At 40.2% G+C, this 23,181-nt stretch overlaps 2 protein-coding genes across 7 annotated transcripts in view; one reads left to right on the forward strand and one right to left on the reverse strand.

The window, feature by feature from the left end:
• Positions 1-568: 568 nt before the first annotated feature.
• iah1 (isoamyl acetate hydrolyzing esterase 1 (putative)) lies at positions 569-14,492 on the forward strand. Of its 5 annotated transcripts, none has more exons than XM_072561510.1 (6): positions 575-646; positions 1,829-1,911; positions 4,086-4,234; positions 6,202-6,363; positions 10,574-10,695; positions 14,051-14,492. In XM_072561510.1, exons 1-6 carry the CDS (start codon positions 587-589, stop codon positions 14,219-14,221), a joined length of 747 nt encoding a protein of 248 aa, XP_072417611.1. In that variant the 5' UTR covers positions 575-586; the 3' UTR covers positions 14,222-14,492. The 5 variants fall into 5 exon arrangements, with proteins under 5 accessions (XP_072417647.1, XP_072417611.1, XP_072417630.1 ...); XM_072561529.1 differs by lacking the exon at positions 1,829-1,911 and adding an exon at positions 2,406-2,458; XM_072561538.1 differs by lacking the exon at positions 1,829-1,911 and adding an exon at positions 2,409-2,458.
• Positions 14,493-16,908: 2,416 nt separating this feature from the next.
• adam17b (ADAM metallopeptidase domain 17b) overlaps positions 16,909-23,181 on the reverse strand; it is a 74,321-nt gene continuing 68,048 nt past the window's right edge. For both annotated transcript variants that reach the window (XM_072561569.1, XM_072561559.1), the window contains exon 19: positions 16,909-17,821. In XM_072561569.1, coding sequence (XP_072417670.1) covers positions 17,468-17,821 — 354 coding nt within the window. In that variant the 3' untranslated portion in view covers positions 16,909-17,467. The remainder of the gene's footprint in view (positions 17,822-23,181) is intronic.

The raw sequence follows: 23,181 nt of genomic DNA on the forward strand, positions 1-23,181 counted from the left end.
GCAATAGCAGGAAACCTTATTTGATCTTAACCTTCAGTTGTTGCATCAATCATTGCAAGTAGAAAATATAGTAACATGAATTTGTAGAAGAAAACTATGGCCTTTTCTACTTTTCCTTCTCACCTCCTGGTATAAGTGACATGTTGTGGATTAATCTGAAGAATCTATTATTCTGTAGTGGATCCAGATATTGTGCAAGGAAAACACCACTGGTAGAGTCATCTATCCAGCCCTCAGTTTACACTCCTGTCACATTTCAAATTAATGTGCTCTCTCTCAAAATTTAAAAAAACTGTAAAACTGCCCTTCACAAAATTACAATATTGCACCAAATATGATCAAAAACAGAACGATGATGTGTCTTGATGCCGCACTGAGCGTCTTAATATAAACACAAAGTAGTTTAGAAACCAGCAGGAGTGGGATTAGAAGAACTCCTTGAGAGGGTGTGACTGAGGGAAGAGGCTGTGCTCAGGGGGAGGGGGGGAACAATCAGGTCCGGCCCTACTGGCGGCGGGGAGCGTGTTCCAGGGGAAGGAGAGCGGCCGTGCACCAGTTCCCGCGGGGGGGGGGGGAGGGGGCAACAATGTGGGCCAGAGGCTCCCTGTGGCCCAAAGTGATCTTATTTGGAGACTCCATCACTCAGGTAGTGGAGAGAGGGTGGTCCCTGAGCTGTGGGTGACCAGCCCCACACTTTGTTATTATTGATTGGAGAAGTTTACTGTAAACTGCCTTTTATTCAGACATTGAGTAAATAGCCCAGTTTATGGCTGGACCATGGAGGGAGGGTCTGGGCTGTAACTGTGGGGCTGACAGGGAGAGGCTGGGGGGCAGTGGGTTTGCTCGGATGTTCTTCCAAGGGGTTGGATGGGCCAAATGGCCTCTGCCTGTACTGCAGGGATTCTCTGGATTACCGCCTCAGCAGCACATTCAGCCCCTGCTTTTGTATTCTAGCCCTTTCCAAATGAATGTTAACGTTGCATTAAGCCTCCTTTAACTGTCACCAACCTGCAGAGAATCCTGAACTAGGAATCCTAAATCCTTTTGTGCATCAGACTTTCAAAGCCTCTGTCCACTCAGAAAAGCTTGCAAACAGATCAAAACAGAGAAAAAAAAGAGACAGTTCACTTTCTCGCATTCATAGGATGTCGTTTGTCACTGTAGCAGGGTGAATTGTCTATAGAGTTCAAACAGGGAATACTGAGAAAGATGGGAATCACATCATGTTTAAGGACTTTGGAGAGGACATATGGGTTGGAAATTTGGTTTGTGAAGACCAGGGACCACGAGGGGATTAAAAGGGAGATTTAAAGGGAAAAAAAAAGATACAGTACCTGACGAGAGATAACAGTTAATTATATCAGCTAACACAGGGCCAAGTTCTTGGCTGATTGATCAGTAGTTCTTTAGATAAAATGTTGAGTGAAAAGAGAAGGGTGTTAGAGAGGATATGATAGAAATAAGAGAGAAAAATGAGATTTCAGACTTAGGGCAGCGGGGAACTTTAGAAAAATTTTGGCCAAGGGCGATCATGGAATTAGGTGAAGTAATAAATCATCAGAGTTGCTACTTGGAGGAACTCAATCCGTACAATTAACGTTGGAGGTGACTGTGGAGGAGGCAGAGAAGAGGTTTTTCATATGGTGGTTTGTAGTAAAGAAGCAGACAGGAGATCCTGGAATGAAAGGCAGTTTTAGCACATTGTGCAGGACTTGTTTGTTACGTGTGGATCACGTTTGTTAATGTGATCCAAACAGATCTGGTGTTGAATCACTCCTAAAGTAGTTATTTACCATATTTATTCAAATCTGCATCCCTTGGTCTTAAGAGAATGGTGATGAAGACCATACCAAGGAAAACAACTAAAGTAATCAAGTTATGGTTTCATTGGAAACAGTGTCACAGGTTAAGGTGAGACACATGCCTAAGTGACCCCTTTATTCAAAAGGTTCATTCCACTCTGGGACAAGTGAGCCAGTTTACAGGTTTATCATGCTGAATAACATGTTTCATACATTTGCTGAAGAGATCCAGAGCACTGAATGGACATATCACAAGAATCCATAAGATTCTTTCCACTGGAATTTTTAGAAATGCTGAACACCCTTGCTGGGAGCAGGAATTTCTAGGCAGGAATAGAGTTTGTTATTATAAAGCTATAAATTAAAGGCTCAGTATTACTAATTCCATAAGGTGACAATTTCAGCAATTACTTGCAATGTAACAATCCACTTCGTAGAATATAGTGTTCTCTTTCACCATGGTGGCAGGCTGGAAATCTGATTAAAAGCTATTTATATTACCTGAGTTCACTGCAATATGGACTGGGATTGATGGAGAAAAGTTACATCACAACCTACATTTCTTGATTGTTTAATTGTGCATTATACTCTTTTGCTTCTTAGCAGTCCTTTGATAGAGGAGGTTGGGGTGCTGCAATTGCAAACAGACTTGTTCGGTAAGTTAATCAATCTACAGGTGATGTGATGTCATAGAGATGTACAACATGGAAACAGACCCTTCGATCAGTCTGGAAAGAAGCTGTCTTTATCAATTGAAAATACAGTACTGTAGTTCTACCAAATTGCAACTTCAAGCATTGCTGCTTAGAACTCCCTTTTTGCTCAAAGTAGTGGTTTTTTTTCCTTTATTCATTCAAGAAGGCATCACTGACTAGGCCAGCATTCATAACCCATCCCTAACTGCCCACAGGACACTTAAGAGTCAACCACTTTGCTGTGGAGTTGGAGTCACATGGAGGCCAGACCAGGTAATGATACGAGTTTCCTTCACTAGAGGACATTAGTGAACGAGACGTATTTTTCTGACAATCGATGATGGATTCATGGTCATCAGATATTTTACACCTACTTGAGACAGAAGATCAGGCCTCAATTTAAGGTCTTATCTGAAAGCAGCAGACCCCACCCCACCCCCAGTACAACACTGGAACATCCCTGGAGTGGACATGAACTCTCAAGCTCATGAATGAGGCATTGAACCATTGACATCCATGAAGATGAGCACATTTGTAAAATAAATTGATGACTATGCAGAAGGAGGTGAACCGAATTGAGTTAACAGCTGGGGCAGAAAGAGGTGATGAGCTTATGGGATGTGGGCGTCGCTGGCTGGTCAGCATTAATTGCCCATCCCTAGATGCCCTTGACATGTTGGTGGTGAACTGTCGTCTCAAACCGCTGCAGTCCACTTGCTGTGGGTTGACTCGCACTGCTATTGGGGAGGGAGTTGCAGGATTTTCACTCAGCGATAGTGAAGGGATGGGCAACATATTCCCAGGTGATAATGTCCCTGGACTAGTAACCCAAAACCCTGCCCCAGGCTAATGTTCTGGACAAATAGGTTTGAATTCTCCCCTGGCAGATGGTGATAACTTAATAAACATCTGGAGTAAAACGCTAGTCTAATACTGACAGTCGATTGTTGTAAAATAAAAAATTTGTTCACTAATTGCCTTCAGGGAAGGAAATCTGCCATCTGTACCTGGTCTGGCCTACATAGGATTCCAGACCCACAGCAGTGTGGTTGACTCAACTGCCCAGTGGGCAGTTTGGGATGGGCAATAAATGCTGGCCACGTCCAAACAACTAATTTAGAAATAAGTTCTTAGAAAACACAGGGAAGAGGAAATGTAGAAGTAACAATTAACTTACAATTGAACAAAGAAGAAGAAATGGGAAATAGCAATACCAAAGCTGTGATGGATATGAATATGAGGATATTGAGCCAAGGGGAATTGAGATGACAATTGGTCATGGAGGTTGGATCTTAAAATTGATTCAGAAGGATCCCAGTGAGGATAAACGCAAGATTGGAAGTGGATTGTGCCATTATATCAAATTGTAGATGATTAAAGATTTGTCAAAGGTGAGCATTAAAACAGTTAAACCTCACAGTAATAGAGAGATGATTATGACAACTGCTTCCAGAAAAATGGAATAGTTTCCAGAATGAGTATGCAAGCAGTGTATTTAATGGTGGATGTATTGCCTTGTGTGTGTGTGTGTGCATAGCACAATTCCTGTTATTACTTTGCCACACAAAATTGTAATTTATTTTTGTAGGAAGTGTGACGTGCTAAACCGTGGCCTATCAGGCTATAACACAAAATGGGCCCTAAGTGTTCTGCCAAAGATTATTACTCAGCCTGCTAACCAAGAAACAATTGCTGCTGTCATAGTCATGTTTGGAGCAAATGACTCTGCCCTGAAAGGTAGGCATTATACACAGTCCCTCTGCTCTCAGCCTGCTGTATCTCAAGCTTTTAGCAAATGTCAGCTAGAAATATCCTACTTAGCTGAGTAGAAACACAACCAAAGCTGAAATGAACCATAAGCAAGTTCTTAAGTTTGATTTCTAGGCTGTGCTATTAGTTGATCCCAGCTGGTGTGATCATAAGGATTCTTCACTTGATCTTAGTACATCTGAGATGGAAAGGAGATAATAATTTATAGTGTTCCTGTCTACATGTGTTTCTTAAATAATTATACAATTGAGCTTGACTGCCAGCAACCCACACAACAGTCAGCTATTGGTAGAATATTTTCTTCAGTGTTTTCTGCTGTTGTTATCCCCCCTTAAAGCGTCAGATATGGGTCCACCATTTGTGTTGGGTGTCCTACAATAATGGTAAAACATGGACTGTCAATATTCAAATCTCCATCATTTGGTTTTAATGCCTCAGATCCTCACAGACTGAAATGGTTTCATATAGGAAGAAACATGGACATAAAATGGCTACAGTGATCACCTGACCACAGATGGAGGCAAGCTTCGTGAAATCAATGTGAGATCACAAAACTGTGAGCCAGTATTAAAATAGAAATTGCTGGGAAAACCCAGTAGATCTGGCAGCCCCTGTGGAGAAAAAGCAGAGTTGATGTTTTGGGTCTAATGGATGCCTATTTCTAGATGAAATGAATCTGCAGGTTTTTGTCTGAGCCAGACATCGCTGTTCCTTCAGTGTTGTTGGATCAAAATCCTCAAAGTAACTCCCTACCAGCATTGTGGGTCAACCTACAGTACATGGACTTAGGTGGTTCAAGAAGGCAGCTCACCACCATCTGAAGGGCAACTTGGAATGGGCAATAAAGTGACACCCAGTCAATGACATTCACATCCCAGGAGTGAAATATTTTAAAATTCTTCCTGTCTAGACCAGACTTTCCTCCATTGTTAAACTTACTACGGTGTTTGTGTATGTATTGTTTTATTATCATCTTCTCCAGTAAACAGGTCATAAAATTCCTCTTTCTATCACACAGGAAACGTTTTGTTATTGGCTCCCTAATGTTGACTAGAACCATGTTTTAAATGTGATGCAGCCCTGTTCTAAAGAAATATCAGAATATCAAAATATTTGTTGCCACAGGCGGCAGAAGACTCTTGAACCCTGGGTGAAGTGTTTGTTTGTCACTACCAACCCCAATATTGCTGTCACCCGATCACCAGCTTTGCTCATTTTCAGCAGGTGCACGGTGATCCCAAGTGGGAATTTTGGATTTTTTTTCTTCTTTCCATAACCTGAGAGGTTTAATTCCCTTACACATTGCTGATTGGGGAGCAGCTTTTTAGCATGGTCCTGAAATTGAAACATGCATCATCCAATCACAGGAAAGAGCCTGTAATAAGGTGGGGGGGGGGGGGGGGGTGCTGGCTGTTTTCATAAAGTATCTATATATTGTTAGATTTCTCTACATTAACTCTTAAACTTAGGATTAATGCAAAAAATTTAATAAGTGATAAGCCTAAAGCTTTTTCACTGCTTTGAAAAACAATGCTGAGGAATGCACCTACTTAGCAATAATTGTTGTCTATAAGATTTCAGACTATTTTCTTACATCCTCGATCGATTGGTTGTAAAGGAGTTTTTCTATGAGTTTAGGAACAGTGTGCCAAAGCAGACTGAGATGGGAAAGATAATAATTGATAAAATCTGTTCCACCAAACTGAAGGCAGTGTAGAAATTACAATAATTTATAAGGTTTTACATCTACAGAAAAAAACAAATCGACAGGTATGTTGGAAAAGACTGTACCATAAACTGTAGAGGTTTCAGAAATGAAGTGGTTGACACTGAAAGATGGAATAGTGACATTAATTGCTTCAAACGTTTTGAGAGAGCTTCACTGTCTGATTTGCACCCTGCTAGTTTATCTTTTTGTTTTATTGTGAGACTAGATATAAATCCAGTGCAACATATTCCTCTCACTGAGTATGCTGAAAATCTGAAAGGTGTAGTCCAATACCTGAAGTCTATAGATATTTGTGAAGACAAGGTGATCATGGTGACTCCACCTCCACTGGATGAATCAGCTTGGGAAAAGGAGTGCATTGCCAAAGGTAATGTAAACACATTCAAATGCACAGACTAGAAGCACAAACTGTACATCATAAATTGAGAATCATTAGAATCTCTAATCTGCTGTGATTACTACTGGTTAGAGAAAAGCAGATGAGAAATCAGTCTCCTGAGATGCATTCCCACCTCAAACATCCAAACACCAATTTAGATTATTTTGAAGTTTGTAGAAAATGACAAAATGTTATTTGTTCCCTTTTAAAATGTGTATGTGCTGAATTCTTCAGCAGTCCTGTTGTACTCTATCTGAATGCACGCAGCATTCACCAGGTGGACGATCTTAAGTCACAAAGATACATGGGTATGATCTAAATGCCATTACAGAAACATGGCTTCATGGTAACCAGGAGAGGATGTGCTAATTTAGATCTAGTATTATGCAATGAAAAAAGGCTGCACGACAATCGATGTATAACAAAAGCCTTTGGGGTTGAGTGAGCATAATATGATAGAATTTTACATTATGTTTGAAGGTAGACTAGTTAATTCTGAAGCAAGTGTGTTAAATTTGAATAAATGAAATAATGAAGGCATTAGCACAATTAGATTAAAAGTCATGACCGAGCATAGTCGTGACTAATGGAGTACCACAAAGATCAATACTTGTACCATTTGATTCCCAACTCCACGTCATAGATATATACTGTGAACAGCTGGGGCCCCAACACCGTGGGTGGCACAGTGGTTAGCACTGTTCTCTCACAGCGCCAGAGACCCGGGTTCAATTCCCGCCTCAGGCGACTGACTGTGTGGAGTTTGCTCCGGTTTCCTCCCATAGTCCAAAGATGTGCAGGTCAGGTGAATTGGCCATGCTAAATTGCCCGCAATGTTAGGTAAGGGGTAAATGTAGGGGTATGGGTGGGTTGCACTTCCGAGGGTCGGTGTGGACTTGTTGGGCCAAAGGGCCTGTTTCCACACTGTGTAATGTAATCTTTAGTGGGCAGCACGGTGGCACAGTGGTTAGCACTGCTGCCTCACAGCGCCAGAGATCTGGGTTCAATTCCCGACTCAGGCGACTGACTGTGTCTGCGTGGGTTTCCCCCGGGTGCTCCGGTTTCCTCCCACAGTCCAAAGATGTGCAGGTCAGGTGAATTGGCCATACTAAAAAATTGCCCGTAGTGTTAGGTAAGGGGTAGATGTAGATGTAGGGGTATGGGTGGGTTACACTTCGGCGGGGCGGTGTGGACTTGTTGGGCCGAAGGGCCTGTTTCCACACTGTAAGGAATCTAATCTAGTCTCTTAAGTGGAGATGTGGCATAGTGAGGAAGGGGTAAAGTGGCTTCAGGAGAACTTGGACAGACTTGTTGCATGGGCAAGAACATAGCAGATGGAATATAATGTGGAAAATGAGAGATTGTCCACTTTGGTGGGAGAAAATATGTGCAAAAAGTATTTCCTAATGGTTAGAAGCTGGACAGTGTAGCTGTGCTCCTCAGATGCTACCTGAACTGCTGTGCTTTTCCAGCGCCACTCTAATCTAAACTCTGGTTTCCAGTATCTGCAGTCATTGATTTTACCTAGCTGTACAGAGAGGCCAAACAACATCCCCTCTACGTTGTGTGGCTGCAAATGCACAGCCGCTGCAATGTTCCGTGCACAGCAATCAGCATGCCAAGGCAGAGAACAATGTAGACTTCTGTTTCTGGACATTGTTACTGTACACAGACCTAAGGTGTAATTGTCGATCAGTCACTCGAGGCTGACGAGCCATTAGAAAGCCTAATAGAATGTTATCCTCTATTACGAGAGGTGTACGGTAATGAAGTCTTACTATTCATAGGAGCTTGGTTAGACTATCTCTGGAGTGTGTGCAGTTTTGGTCTTATCTCAGGAAAGATAGCATCATCGTGCAATGAAGGTTCACCAGACTTGTTCCAGAGAAGGCAGGACTGTCCTGAGAAGAGAGAGATTGGGAAAACTGAGCTTGTATTCCTAGAGTTTCGAAGGAGAGGTGACATCATTGAAACTTAGAAATTACTTTACAGGGATAGACAAGCATGATGTTTCCCCTGGTTAAGGAGTCTCGAACCAGAGGTGAAAATTTAAAATTAAGGGGGATGTCAATTTTTAATTCATGGCATGACAGGCTGGATCAGCATTTACTACCCATCCCCAAATACCCAATGGGCATTTGAGAATCAGCCACATTACTGTGCATCTGGAGTCACATGTAGGCCAGACCCAGTAGGAATGGTACATTTCCATTCCAAAAGAATATTAGTGAACTAGTTGTGTTTTCACAATAATTGACAGTAGCTACGTTGTCATCATTCATTAGGCCCACTTTTAATTCAAGATTTTTACTGAATTCAAATTTCACCATCTGTCATGGTGGGAATCAAATCTAGCATTAATCCACACACTTAGATCTGAAATGAGGAGGTTTTTTTTAAAATACAGAAAATTGTGAACCTCTGGAAGTCTCTTATCACAGAGGGCTATGGGAAGCTCAGTCTTCCAGTATGTTTAAGGTAGAGGTTGAGAAATTTCCGATTTCCTGCAGCATACAGGGTTCTGGGAATGGGAAAGGGAAAGGCACTGAAATCTTCGATGATCAGACTGAATAGCCTACTCCTGCTCCGATGTTGATTCTTTAAGGTGTAATTACAAGTGAATATAATCATTTTGGAAATTATGCAAGAAGGAAGCATTTCTGTCCTTTTGATCTCTTGCGCTCTCTCTCCCTTTCCCTGTTGATCCTACCACCAGTGACTTTTTAAGATTCTCCTAATAATAAGCATAACCTACAAACTGGTTAACAGTCTTGTTGTTAAGCCCAAGTTCTGGAATTCTCTCCTTGTGACTGTCTCTGTACCTTGTTTAAGGCATTCCTTGGATTGTAACTCTTTGAGCAAATGTTTTGGTCATTTGCTATGTGTCATTCATTATTAAAGTGAAGTGCCTTGGAATGTTTCATTATGTGAAAGGCACTGTATAAACATTGGGAAACATCATTGTTAATTCCGCAGTCTCCCATCCTTTGAGACTAATGTGCACTTCACCTACTGTGTTTTTATATACCTATAGAAGCTCTTGCTGTTTTATTTGTTAGGAAACACTCATTCTAATTTTTGTTTTGTTGAATTGTGTTTTTTTGGTTCCTATTGCCAGTCTTTTGGCATCATCAGTTTTATGTAGCTTTTCTTTCAATTTAATAACATCCTTAAGTAGCCACTGTTAAGGGACCTAAATACCATTCAAAAATAATTCATTTCCCCTACTTTTACTTATGAGACATTATTTCTCACAAACTGTACCAATTTCATTCTAATATCAACAAACCTATTCTACCATCTCAATTTCAAACTGTTAAGTAAGGGGAAATTTTTCACTCAGAGGGTGGTATGTGGATGGAATGAGCTGCCAGAGGAAGTGGTGGAGGCTGATACAATTACAGCATTTAAAAGACATCTGGATGGGTATATGGATAGGAAGGGTTTGGAGGGATATGGGCCGGGTGCTGGCAGGTGGGACTAGATTGGGTTAGGATATCTGGTCAGCATGGATAGGTTGGACCATAGGGTCTGTTTCCATGCTGTACATCTCTATGACTCTCTAAGTAACTTTGAATAAACAATTCCCAGCCTTAGTCACCTTACTACCATGTTTTTGTAATGGCTATCATCATACCCACATTTCTGCTCAAATACTATGTACATTCAGATAAAGAAATCTTTCATTCTTTTTCCTGGTGCACTCATATTGCGTGCTCCATCCTTTCCTGTTCCACTTTAGTCATCATTACTCATATTGCTACCCTGCACTATGGCTTTGTCCTTCCCCTCACTTTCAGGACCATCTTCAGAAAACAGCAGCTACTACTCTAACCTTACCATCTCTTACAAATACATTCCTTTTAACTCCCTCAGTCGAAAAGACTCCAGCAGCATGGCATTATGGTCAGTTTTGCTAATCATACCTCCTCTCGTTCTCACAAGTGAAAAGAATATCAAACTTGTTGGAATAGTGACAGAGCAGAAGCTCCTTTGGTGCTACTTTCTGGATATAAATATAAATATCTGACAAAGTAGCCAGTTAACATTCCTCCTTCTCTGATTGCAGTATCTGAAGCGCATCTCTGGTATAACATTGCTGAACCAAAGTTCCTCAAACTGTAAAATCTAGTTGCTGTTGATAACACTATTGTCTAATATGATGAAAGATAACTTGCAACTCTGACCTTGTTTTCAGGTAGTAAATTAAACAGATACAATTCAGTAACCAACCAGTATGCTGCAGCTTGTGTCAAGGTTGCAGAAGAATGTGGAATTGATGTGCTCGATCTCTGTACCTTGATGCAAATGAAGAATCAGGTAAGAAAAAAATAAGATGCAATGTGAACAACTGTAATGCTCAGAAGGGAACTTTGTATGTGCTGAGTCCATGCATTTGCTGCCCTTGCTGTTAAGAGTTGAAGGTTTGGAAGGTGCTGTTGGGAGAACCTTTGAACTGCTGGTAACAGACTCCCAGAGATCAGTGTGTCAGACAGGTTGGAGAATTAAAATGCCAGATGATCAAAAGCTCAAGATCACACTTTCAGATTGAGCAGAAGTGTTTCATAAAATGGTCTCAATCTGTGTTAGCGTCCTTAGTATAAAATGGACCATATAATGAGCAGCAAATAGAATAAAAGGTATATGATAATGGCTGTAACACTTCAAAGTCTTTGGGCCTTGGCTGGTGAGGAGAGTGAAATGAGAGGAAAATCTCAGGTTTTCCATTTCCTGCACTTGCATAAAAAGGTTCCAGGGAATAAACTAATTGGATTGTACCATTTAGTGTTGTATCCAAAAATTGATGGTTTATCAGCTAAGTTGTTGACTCAGTAATAAAATGTGGAGCACCAGAGACTGAAGCTGTCAGTGCATTAACATGCTAGATTGTCTGTAATAGTGTGAAGTATTAGTTGCACAAGCTAAACAAGCAGGAGGCTGGAAGAACACAGCAAACCAAGCAGCAGCAGGAGGTGGAAAAGTCAATGTTTTAAGTGTAACCCTTCTTCTAGTTGCACAAACAGCAGGAAGCATTGCTTTACAGAGTTATACAGTTCAGGTTCAGCATGTTAAAGCTCATCAGAAACCTTGCAGCAACCTGTGGAACCAATCTGAAGCCCATCTATCCTACACTATTCCATTTTCATCTGTATGTTTATCCAATGACAATTTAAATGCCCTTAAAGTTGGTGAGTCTACTACTGTTGTATTCCACACCCCTACTACTGTGAGTAAAGAAGCTACCTCTGACATCTGTCTTCGTACTAGCCATTGCCATCCGAGGAAAAAGGCTTTCAATATCCACCCTATCTAACCCTGATTATCTTCCATATCTCAATTAAATCACCTCTCAACCTCCTCCTCTCCAACAAAAATAGCCTCAGGTCCCTCAACCTTTCCTCATAAGACCTTCCCTCCATACCAGGCAACATCCTAATAAATCTCCTTTGAACATGTTCCAAAACTTCCACGTCCTTCCTATAATGCAGTGACCAGAACTAGACTCAATACTCCAAGTTTGGCCACACCAGAGTTTTGTACAGCTGCAGCATGACCTCTGAGTTTCAGAGCAATCTCTCTACCAATAAAAGCTAACACACCGTATGCCTTCTAAACAGCCCTATTAACCTGGGTGGCAACTTTCAGGGATCTATGTACATGGACACCGTGATCTCTCTTGTCATTGACACGATCAAGAATCTTACCATTAGCCCGGTACACTCTATTCCTTCCAAAGTGAATCATCTCTCACTTTTCTGCATTAAACTCCATTTGCCACTTCTCAGCCCAGCTCTGCAGCTTATCTATGTTCCTCTGTAACCTGCAACATCCTTCAGCACTATCTACAACTTTACTGGCTTTAGTGAAGTTTTGTCATCCACACATTTACTAACCCATCCTTCTACACCCTCATCTAGGTCATTTATAAAAATGACAAACAGCAGTGGCCCCAAAACAGATCCTTGCGGTATACCACTAGTGACTGAACTCCAGAATGAACATGTCCCATCAACCACCACCCTCTGTCTTCTTTCAGCCAGGCAATTTCTGATCCAAACTGCTAAATCACCCTCAATCCCATGTCTCCATATTTTGTGTGATAGCCTGCCATGGGGAACCTTATTAAATGCCTTACTGATATCCATATATATATCAGCCACTTTACCCTCATCCACCTGTTTGGTTACCTCAAATAACTCAATAAGGTTTGAGAGGCATGACCTACCCTTCACAAAACCATTTTGACTATGCCTAATTAACTTATTCCTCTCTAGATTATAAATCCTATCTCCTATAACCTTTTTCAACAGTTTACCCACAACTGAACTATAGCTCACTGGTCTATAATTACAAGGGTTGTTTCTACTTCCCTTCTTGAACAAGGGGACAATATTTGCTATCCTCCAGTCTTCTGGCACAATTCCTGTTTAAGATGCATTATGGTTTAATAAGTCTTCTGCTTTTCTGACACAATCCTGCTTAGGAGAAAGTGAGGACTGTAGATGCTGGAGATCAGAGCTTAAAAATGTGTTGCTGGAAAAGTGCAGCAGGTCAGGCAGCATCAAAGGAACAGGAGAATGGACGTTTCAAGCATAAGCCCTTCTTGAAGAAGGGCTTAGGCAGCATCAAAGGAACAGGAGAATCGATGTTTCAAGCATAAGCCCTTCTTCAAGAAGGGCTTATGCTTGAAACGTCCATTCTCCTGTTCCTTTGATGCTGCCTGACCTGCTGCGCTTTTCCAGCAACACAATCCTGCTTAGAGATGAATAGACCACTGACCTTTTTGAATCTGTTATGCCATTCAATAGCATCACAGCTGATCTCATTACTCCACATTCCCACCTATCTCAATAATCTTTCACTCTCGTGAAGAATTTATCTACTTCTGCCTTAAAAATATTAATGGACTCTCTCTCCATTTCCTTTTTGATGAAGAGTATCATCTTGGTCATAAACAGGTGACTCATGTTTTTTTCCCTAAAATAGTGACCCTCTATGTTCTAGATTCTTCCACAAGAGAAATCATCCTCTCCATATCCATCCTGCCAAGACCATTCAGGATTTTGTGTTTCAATCAAGTTGCCTCTTATTCTATGCCTTGCTTTTATAGACTTTCTTCATAATCAAACCTGTTCATTCCTGGTATTAGTCTAGTAAACATTCTTTGAACAGCTTCCAACCCATTTACATCTATTTTTAAATAAGATTAGATTCCCTACAGTATGGAAACTGGCCCTTTGGCCCAACAAGTCCACACTGACCCTCCGAAGAGTAACTTACCCAGACCCATTTCCCTCTGACTAATGCACCTAACACTGTGGGCAATTTAGCATGGCCAGTTCACCTGACCTGCACATCTCTGGACTGTGGCAGGAAACCAGAGCACCTGGAGGAAACCCACGCAGACACGGGGAGAATGTGCAAACTCCACACAGACAGTCGCCCGAAGCTAGAATCGAACCTGGGATAAGCAGACCAGCACTGCTGCAAATGCGGTTTCTTCCAATGCCCTGTAGAACTAAAGCGTAAAATACTGCCAATAGAAGGTTAAGTAAATTCAATTTCTATGTTTCAACGTTGCTGTGGCTGTAATCAATCTAAACTACAGCTAGCCATCTTGTCTGTGAATAGCTTGTAACTGATAACTTTGAAGGCTCTTTTTAACGCAATACAGGACTTTTGCTCTTATCTTTCGGATGGACTGCACTTATCAGAGAAAGGGAATACATTTCTGGAAACCCATTTATGGGCCCTGCTGGTAAAGAAAACTGAAAGACTGCCAATGATTCTACCTCACTGGAGTAACGTTGATCACCTGAATCCTGAAGCCAGCTTCCCGGTGTAATTCAATCACAGAGGGTTTCAACATATTAAACATAACAATGAAATATGTATGGAACTTAGGAGCTACAGAACATTGTTATGCAGAGTGACAGCAAACATATAGGTTACATTTGTATAACAAACGTTTTTGCAAGATACCAAATAAATTCCAGTTTTATACTTTACGTTTCAATCAATTATCACTTGCTTCATAATCTCTATGACTCTATATGAGATCTGAAACATGTAAAAACTTCAAAATAAAGTGATGCTGAAGTAACAGTTTGAAATTACTGCTACTGTTGTTATGTAGATCTCATTGCATTACAGCTTTTCTCAAAAACAATTCCAACTGCTAGTATCCTTATGTGTCGAACCCAACAACAAAAGGTCACCACATAAAAATACCTCAAGATATCTGTGCTTGTGGAATAGAAAAGATGCCCATTCTAATCCCACTTTCCAACACTGAGGTTCCTTTTAAATGAGTTGAGGGTTTCTGTCTCAATCGCCAAACAGGGCAAATAATTCCAGACCTAGATTGCTGTTTCAGTTTGTTCAATATATCATATCAGTTGCATGCAGGATATTGTGATCTTTTGCTATAAATTCTGTGTCCTATGACCCTACTCCACAGCTACCTGAAGAAAAAAAAACAGCACTAGCTTTTGCAGCGCTTCCAAATAAACCTGTTGGACGATAACCTGGTGTTTTACGATTTTTAACTTTATCCACCCCAGTTCAACACCAGTATCTCCATATTGTGGCAGCCTGTGCAGAGACAGTTTGAGTGTATCCATTCAGATTCTGGGTTAACACAAAAAACAAAATACTGTAGATGCTGCCAGACCTGTAAACATTTTTCAGTTTTTTAAAAATTTCTGACTCATCGTCCTGATCAATTAAGTCATATCATTCTCACTTCCTGTCATTTTCAAACTGCTCTTAAAATAGAAGCTTCTGTACTCATTATCATTCTGAATAATAAGTGATACCTACATAACCTATTAAGAGCAGAGGCCAATTAGCTTAACCTCACTTATTAGTAACATTTTAATAGTATATTAAGGATGACATTGGATTAGTAGGAAGTGCGTAGTAAAATAGGGCTGAGTCAGCATCACTTTGTCATACCTGACAAATCTGTTAAATTCTTTGGAAGTAGTAACAAGGAAATTAGACAGCCATTTTACATGATCTATTTGCATTGCCAAAATGCCTTTAACAAGTTGCACGAGGTCACAACTACTCATGTTATACTTTAGTGATCTGGACAAAGGAACAAAGGGAATTATTAAATTTGCAGACGAGAAAAAGATAAGTAAAAGGACAGATAGTGTTGAGGTGTGGGGAGGCTGCAGAAAGACTTGGACTGATTAGGAGAGTGGCGAAAGAAGTGGCAGATGGGATACAATGTGGGAAGGTGTGAGGTTATGCACTTTGGTAGGAAGGGTAGAGGTGTAGGCCATTTTCTAAATAAAAGGTTTTCAGCAATCTGAAGCACAAGGCATTTGAGAGATCGGATTTAGATTTCTCTGAAGGTTAACACGCAAGTGGAGTTCACCGTGAGTGAGGAAAATGTAATTAGCGATTTTTGAGCTTTGTAGCTCAGGTTGGTAAGTATGTAAGTTAGCTTGAAGGTTGGTTTTCAGATGTCACCATACCAGATAACATCAGTGAGAGTCTCTGGTGAAGTGCTGGCGGTGTGTCCCACCTCTTTATTATAGAGATCTTGGTTTCTTAAGGTGGGGGGGCGGGAAATGTCATTTCCGGTTCTTTTTCTTTCCATTGGAGGGTAGCTATTTTCTAAATTAATTTAACCATTCTAACCAGAACTCCATCAGTAAACATATCAATTTAGATCCCAGCTACCTTCCCTTGAAAAAAAAAGAACAGGAAATGACATTACCCACCTCAAGAAATCAGGACCTATATGGAGGTTGGACACACCGCCAGCACTTCACCAGAGACTCTCACTGATCATGTTACCTGGTATGGTGATGAAATGTCTGAAAACAAACCTTCAAGCTCAGCAAGCTAACGATACTTAGGAAAATGTAACTTAGCATTCGTTTCAAGAGGGTTAGAATACAAGACCAGAGATGTACTGCTGAGGCTATATAAAGGCTCTGGTCAGACTGAATTTGGAATACGGAGAACAATTTTAGGCACCATATCCAAAGTAGGATGTGTTGGCCTTAATGGCGGGTCCAGATAAGATCCACAAGAATGGTCCTGCGAATGAAGGGCTTGTCATATGAGGGATGATCGAGGACTCTGGGTTTGTGATTGGAGGGAGTGGAATCTGATCGAAACTTAGAATTTTGAGGGCTGGATGTAGTGGACATGGAGAATTTGTTTCTATTAGTAGGAAAGACTAGGTCCCAAGCACACAGCCTCAGAGTGAAAGCACAGCCTTTTAGAAGGAAGATGAGGAGGAGTTTCTTCAGGCAGAGTGTGATGGATCTGTGGAACTCACTGCCAGAGGCAGCTGGGAAGGTCTAGTCATGCAGTGTAATTAAGACAGATAGACAGCTTCTTGAAATATGCGGTTCAAAAATTGCATGGAGCTGAGAAACCTATCAAATATGACTAAATGACAGAGAAGATTTGATGGGGTGAATAGCCTAATTCTGCTCCTATATTTTAGTTTTATTCCCCGCCACCCTTCCCAATACTTGAGGTACCTTGGTAAAACAGACAAATTAATTAAAAATCCAAACTTTATTAAAGTACGTTTTCATAACAGTTCCCCAAAGTTTTTATATTCACAAAAGCTTAAATCATTACAAAAATTGCAGCAATCTTCCCACATTGCTTGCAAGTACTGATACAGGGAAAAGAAGTCTGACGCGTTAGTTATAAATATGATAAGCTAACAATTTGTGTATCAGTCCTTTCAAACAACAATGTCAATTCCTTGATTTTTTTGTTTAAAAAAGAAAAATACTTGCATTGCATGCAACACTTGATGTCTATGTCCAGGTATACACTGAAATGTTATAATTAATTCAACTTCGTTAATTTGTGATTAGTCATGATTGGGCCAAATTATTTATTTAAAAAAAACTTTAGAATCAGAGTTGCATTCTTCAGGACTAGTTAGGAGTGTCTTAAGTCAGGAACAAACTGTTTTAAAAAATACTGAAACAATAGACAAAATACCATATCAAATTTACATATAGATGGATCCAACTTGTAACAAAAATCAGAGAAGCCACATGATAAATAATTCAGTTTTATAAAAAGACTACTCTGACTCAGGACCTCAGCACTCCGTCTCCTTACTGTCAATGCGGGTTTGCCGCTGCAGTTTAAAAGCTGATGCCTTGTCACTCCTGTTGACGGTATGACCTGTTAAATCTTCAAAGGATTTTGCTGCTTGGCTACTATTTGGAAAAGGATCCTCATCTAACGCACTCTCACCAATTAGAGAGTCAGCACTAGGATCTTCCTGTATAGTGTCCATGCGATGGTGGTCAGGTTTTGTTGGCACTGCCACCGTTGGGATAGTCACTTGTGACGGTGGTGCTGGTGGCAGTTGAAAACGGTTTGTAGACTGAGGAAGAGACTTCACTATCCGTACTGAGGCAGATTCTAAGCTGCTAAACATCTCCGGGTTCTGTAATAAATATTTCAAAAATCACATTTTACAAGCTAATGCATTTCCAAAGATAACACAAATTAAATGTTACAATCAAGTATCCAAAAACTGCACTTGCATTACAAGTGTTTATGGTAGCTGTGCTTTATTATTCTTTCATAGTATGGGATGTTACTGGCTAGGCATATATATTGCCTAGAGGAAGTTGGTGGTGATAATCTTCTCAACATCTTAAATGATTTGCTAGGTCAGTTAACAGTGGACACATTTGTGCTGGTCTGGAGTCACATACAGAGCAAACTGGGTCAAGATGGCAGATTTGCTTCCTTAGGAGAAATTAATGTGCCAGATGGAAATTTTACAACAATCCTGCAGTTAACACAGTCACCAGTAATTACACCAGTTTTTCATTCCAGATTTATTAAATGCTGTATAGACTCGTGTAAAAGTCAAACATTTTAGATATTTTTAAGGTTAAATTTATGGGGTCACCTCTTACATGGATACTGCTTTTGAGGGGCTGAAATTTATGCCAAAATACCATATCATTTCACAGTTTGATTCTCCAGCATGTCAACAGTAATCAGTGTTTCGTCTATGTTTCCATTGCATGATAACTTGTAGCCTTCCTTCTGCGGATTTCTGATTATAAACTGATGAAACTAATATATTATCTTCTAGACCAGCAGGCAGTTTTTGTGCTATCTTAATTCCCTGCCAAAGTACTAAGGCATACCCCCTCATGAACCTTGTGCATTGAGCAGCACTTGCCTTGAAATCAGAAATCCCATTTTCTTTTGATTCGTTTTGCCAAATTGGTGTGAATTGTACATCAAAACACATAATAGCATTAAAAAATTCCTTATAATAACATTTATGTTCAGGATAATAACAGATCAACATTTGAGAGTCAAGGTATCTGTGAAGAACTAAGGTCGGCTTTTACAAGATATATGGAAAATTCCAGATTTTTTGGCCCAACATTGATGCCGACTTTGTGAGACTGAGTATATACAGTAACTGAATATATATATTCCACAGCTACCTCTGAACAGTGTGCAGTAACATCCCACTATGTGATAACATTACAGTTAATAACTTAAAATGAAATAGAAAATAGAGTGGCAATCTGTCATAGTGTAATTCAATGTACCTCTCTTTTGCTTATGGGGAATGCAGGAGGTACATAGCTTCAAGAGGTAAATCTTTATTTAAAGCATAATTTCTCTAGTTAAAAAGAGAAAATTATTTTTTCTCCTATTTTAACACAGTCTAGCAACAACAGTTTTACTTTTTGGACCCTAAAAGCCTCAGAGTGAAAGCACATCCTTTTAGAAGGGAGATGAGGACGAGTTTCTTCAGGCAGAGTGTGGTGGATCTGTGGAACTCACTGCCAGAGGCGGCTGGGAAGGTCTAGTCATGGAGTGTAATTAAGACAGATAGACAGCTTCTTGAAATATGCAGTTCAAAAGTTGCATGAGTTGAGAAACCTAACAACCATGACTAAATAACAGAAGATGATGAGATGGGGTGAATAGCCTAATTCTGCTCCTATATTTTATAGTTTTATTCCCCCGCCACCCTTCCCAATGAGGCTCCTTGGTAAAACAGACAAATTAATTAAAAATCCAAACTTTAATAAAGTACAATGCTTTCATAACAGTTCCCCAAAGTTTTTATATTCACAAAAGCTTAAATCATTACAAAAATTGCAGCAATCTTCCCACATTGCTTGCTAGTACTCATACAGGGAAAAGAAGTCTGACGTGTTAGCTAACAATTGCTCCTATTTTAACAGTCTAGCTACAACAGTTACACTTATTGGACCCCAAAAAGGTATATTATAATGGACTTCTACTGCATGTACGTCAGTTGTCATGGTTGTAGGTATGTTTGCCAAGCTGGGAAGTTGATTTGCAGACATTTCATCCCCCGTCCTAGGTGAGATCTTCAGTGCTTTGGAGCCTCCTGTGAAGCGCTGCTGTACTGTATCTTCTGGAATCTATTTAGTTCCGTTTCTGTTGGTTGTAGTGGCTGGTATAAGCACCACAAATTTGACTGGGACAACACAACAATGTTAGGACAAGCTAAACAGAGGACAGCCAGAGAATTTCTAGAAGCATAGTACTCATCCACGGATCCCATCAATAAACACACCGATCTAGACCCACTGCAACGAATTACTGGAGCCAGCAACCGAAAGCAGCAGAAACGGAAATAAATTCCAAAAGACACAGTACAGCAGAGCTTCACAGCGGGCTCAAAAACACTGAAGACGTCACAGAAAGACGACAAAACATCTCCAATTCAGCACCCCAGCTCGGCTAACATATCCACCACCTCACCATCTAATCTACAATTCTTTACACAAACCTTGAATATATATTAGGAAACTGTTCCTTTGGTGTTTACTTCACAACCTATGGTTACAGATTTACTGTTACATTTTCTTCAGTTTTGAATGAGACAAATAAGCCACGAGTCTTACAATTCAAGTCCAACAAACAAATCGAGCATCTAAATACTGAATTGTGGGCAACATTCTCGAACATGATTCATAAGTGTGGAACATTAATAGGATTCCTTACTCATAAAATCAATGTCCAATTGTTAAAGTGTGAGTATACACTCAATTTTAAAACACTGATCCAAGTGATAGACTTGTTTGGTTTTAAGATTTTCTGCTTAGTACCTGAAAACTACATACTCAAAATTCAGATCCAGTATGGTCCACAGTGAACCACAGTGATAGGAATCTATCTTCCACGGAATTAAAGCATACACCAAAAATAACCTGCCTAATTAATCCAATCTATTCAGAAAGATTGCAACAGTACCTTTTAATGAAAAGGTGGAAATTCAAAAATAACAAGGCTGAGATTGTAAATCATTGGGGTATACTAGAAAATGCACCATGTGCTGACACTTCATGGAAAATAGTTATTAGTTTGATTTCTCTATTCCTTCATCCTGGTGAACAAATAAAAGCCTAAGTTATAAACCTGGTGCAAGTGTAAGAGATGGTTAGTGGTAGATATATTAACAGAAAAATTTGCTCCAATTGTTGGAAAAAATTTGTTACAGTTGCTTTGTTTCTCACTTTGTGAAGGAATTGTCATTTGCACCAACAATTAATATTATTCGCTTTATTCTCAGAATAGTGAATTAAAATACACTTGGGTCCTGCCCTAAGTAAATGTACTACATAACTCAGAATGGATCATAATATCTCATTTGTGCTGAATTAGTGGGTGACAACTAATAAAAGTTAATTTTGGCAACCGCAATTTACGTAGTAATCAGGGAGGGCAACTCATCAACAGTACGTATGGAGAAACCTCAACTATCCAAAGGACATGGGCGGGGAATATTTCATTCGGTTAACCGAATTCCGGATAATCAAATGCCGGATAACATAGTTTAGCCAAGCATCGGGACATTGTGATCTTGCCAGATAATCCAAAATCTGGATAATCAAATGCCAGATCTTCGAGGTTCCTCTGTGTACTGAACACTATTTAGTGAGTGAAGATTCTGGGTAATCCAAGGTGGATGAAGGGAAAAAGAATTGTGGCTGTAAGAGTTGTTCCTTCTTTGAGGTATTTTCAGTGTTGGAGCGGATTTCCCCGAATTCCAAAAGCAGTAATTACTATTTTTATTGTTGCATTGTTTTGGAACTTTGGACGGTGAACAGCCAAGGTGTTTTCCCTGGGGTGGGAGAGTTCAAAACTAGAGGGCACAGATATAAGGTGAGGGCAAAAATTTAAAAGGGACCTAAGGGGCAATTTTTTCACACAGTGGATGGTGCATGCATGGAATGAGTTGCCAGAGGAAATGGTGGAGGCTGGTACAATGACAAAAGTTAAAAGGTATTTGAATGGGTATATAAACAGGAAGGGTTGAGAGCGATATGGGCCAAATGCTGGCAAATGGGATTACATTAATTTAGGATATGTGGTTGGCATGAACGAGTTGGACTGAAGGGTCTGTTTCTGTGCTGTACATCTCTAGGTGTTAATAAATAAGCATGGATTTGTTGTAACTTTGCATAACCTATTAATAAATGTTCACCATCAAGACTCTCAACTGAACAATGAGCATTTGTGAAAGATACTGGAAGGTGAAAGCACCTCAGCATCAGTACACACTTTTAGAAAAGGAGGGAAAGAAATAAATGCAAGCTACATGTTTAATTAACTTAGGTATATGCATAACCTCTTAAGGGCCCTGTTAGAGAAAGCATGAAAGTATTATCTGAGACCAAGAGCTATTTACAACTGATGCCAGCTAGGTACATGTGTCAGCTAGGTGAGCCATGTACAGTGGTAACATTCTTTGAAAAAATGTGCAAATTGGTACCATCTCCAGTAGGTAACAACATTCTTTCATACTTAACTAGATTAATTAGAATTGTTGTTGGGGGGAACTATGAGAAAAAAAGTGCTGTTTGCTACTTCACACTACCATTCCAAGCATTTTGACCAGGCTTTTTCACGACTTGCCCTAATGTCATTACATGGCATTGTCGTAAATATTGTTTAATAATACTCGCGTGAAGCATTTTGAGACAGGTTACTCTGCTAGAAGTTCTATATAAATGCATGCCATTGTTATTGGCTGCATTAGACCTGTGTCACGAGGTATATGCAGTGAGAAATATCAGGAAATTTACATCTGATTTGTCTTGCAGAGTCTGAGTAAGTTCTATTTTGATTCACACCTTTGAAATGTCCCAGTTTTAAAGATCACCAGAGAACAGAGTTAACAGGCTTTTAAAGCAACAGAATATAAATTACATTTTGTACACCATCTTCGCTTCATGGTCCTCGGATCAGCTGTTTACAGGAAATTTTGGAACAAAGGAACAGTGGCAAATGTGTTTCAGATAAGGACAGCATTGCAAAATGTTCATGCTTTGACTGCCATTTCAGGTAAACGGAACATATTATGGCACTAGAGTCATAGAGATGTACAGCATGGAAACAGACCCTTCGGTCCAAACCGTCCATGCCAACCAGATATCCCAACCCAGTCTAGTCCCACCTGGCAGCACCCAGCCCATATCCCTCCAAACCCTTCCTATTCATATAACCATCTAAATGCCTCTTAAATGTTGCAATTGTACCAGTCTCCACCACATCCTCTGGCAGCTCAGTCCATACATGTCCCAGCCTCTGCATGAAAAAGTTGCCCCTTAGGTCTCTTTTACATCTTTCCCCTAAACCTATGCCCTCTAGTTCTGGACTCCCCAACCCCAGCGAAAAGACCTTGCCTATTTACCCTATCCATGCCCCTCAATTTTGTAAACCTCTATAAGGTCACCCCTCAGCCTCCAACGCTCCAGGGAAAACAGCCCCAGCCTGTTCAGCCTCTCCCTG

This window comes from Chiloscyllium punctatum, chromosome 3, assembly GCF_047496795.1.
Source record: "Chiloscyllium punctatum isolate Juve2018m chromosome 3, sChiPun1.3, whole genome shotgun sequence".
In the NCBI taxonomy this organism is placed as follows: Eukaryota; Metazoa; Chordata; class Chondrichthyes; order Orectolobiformes; family Hemiscylliidae; genus Chiloscyllium; species Chiloscyllium punctatum.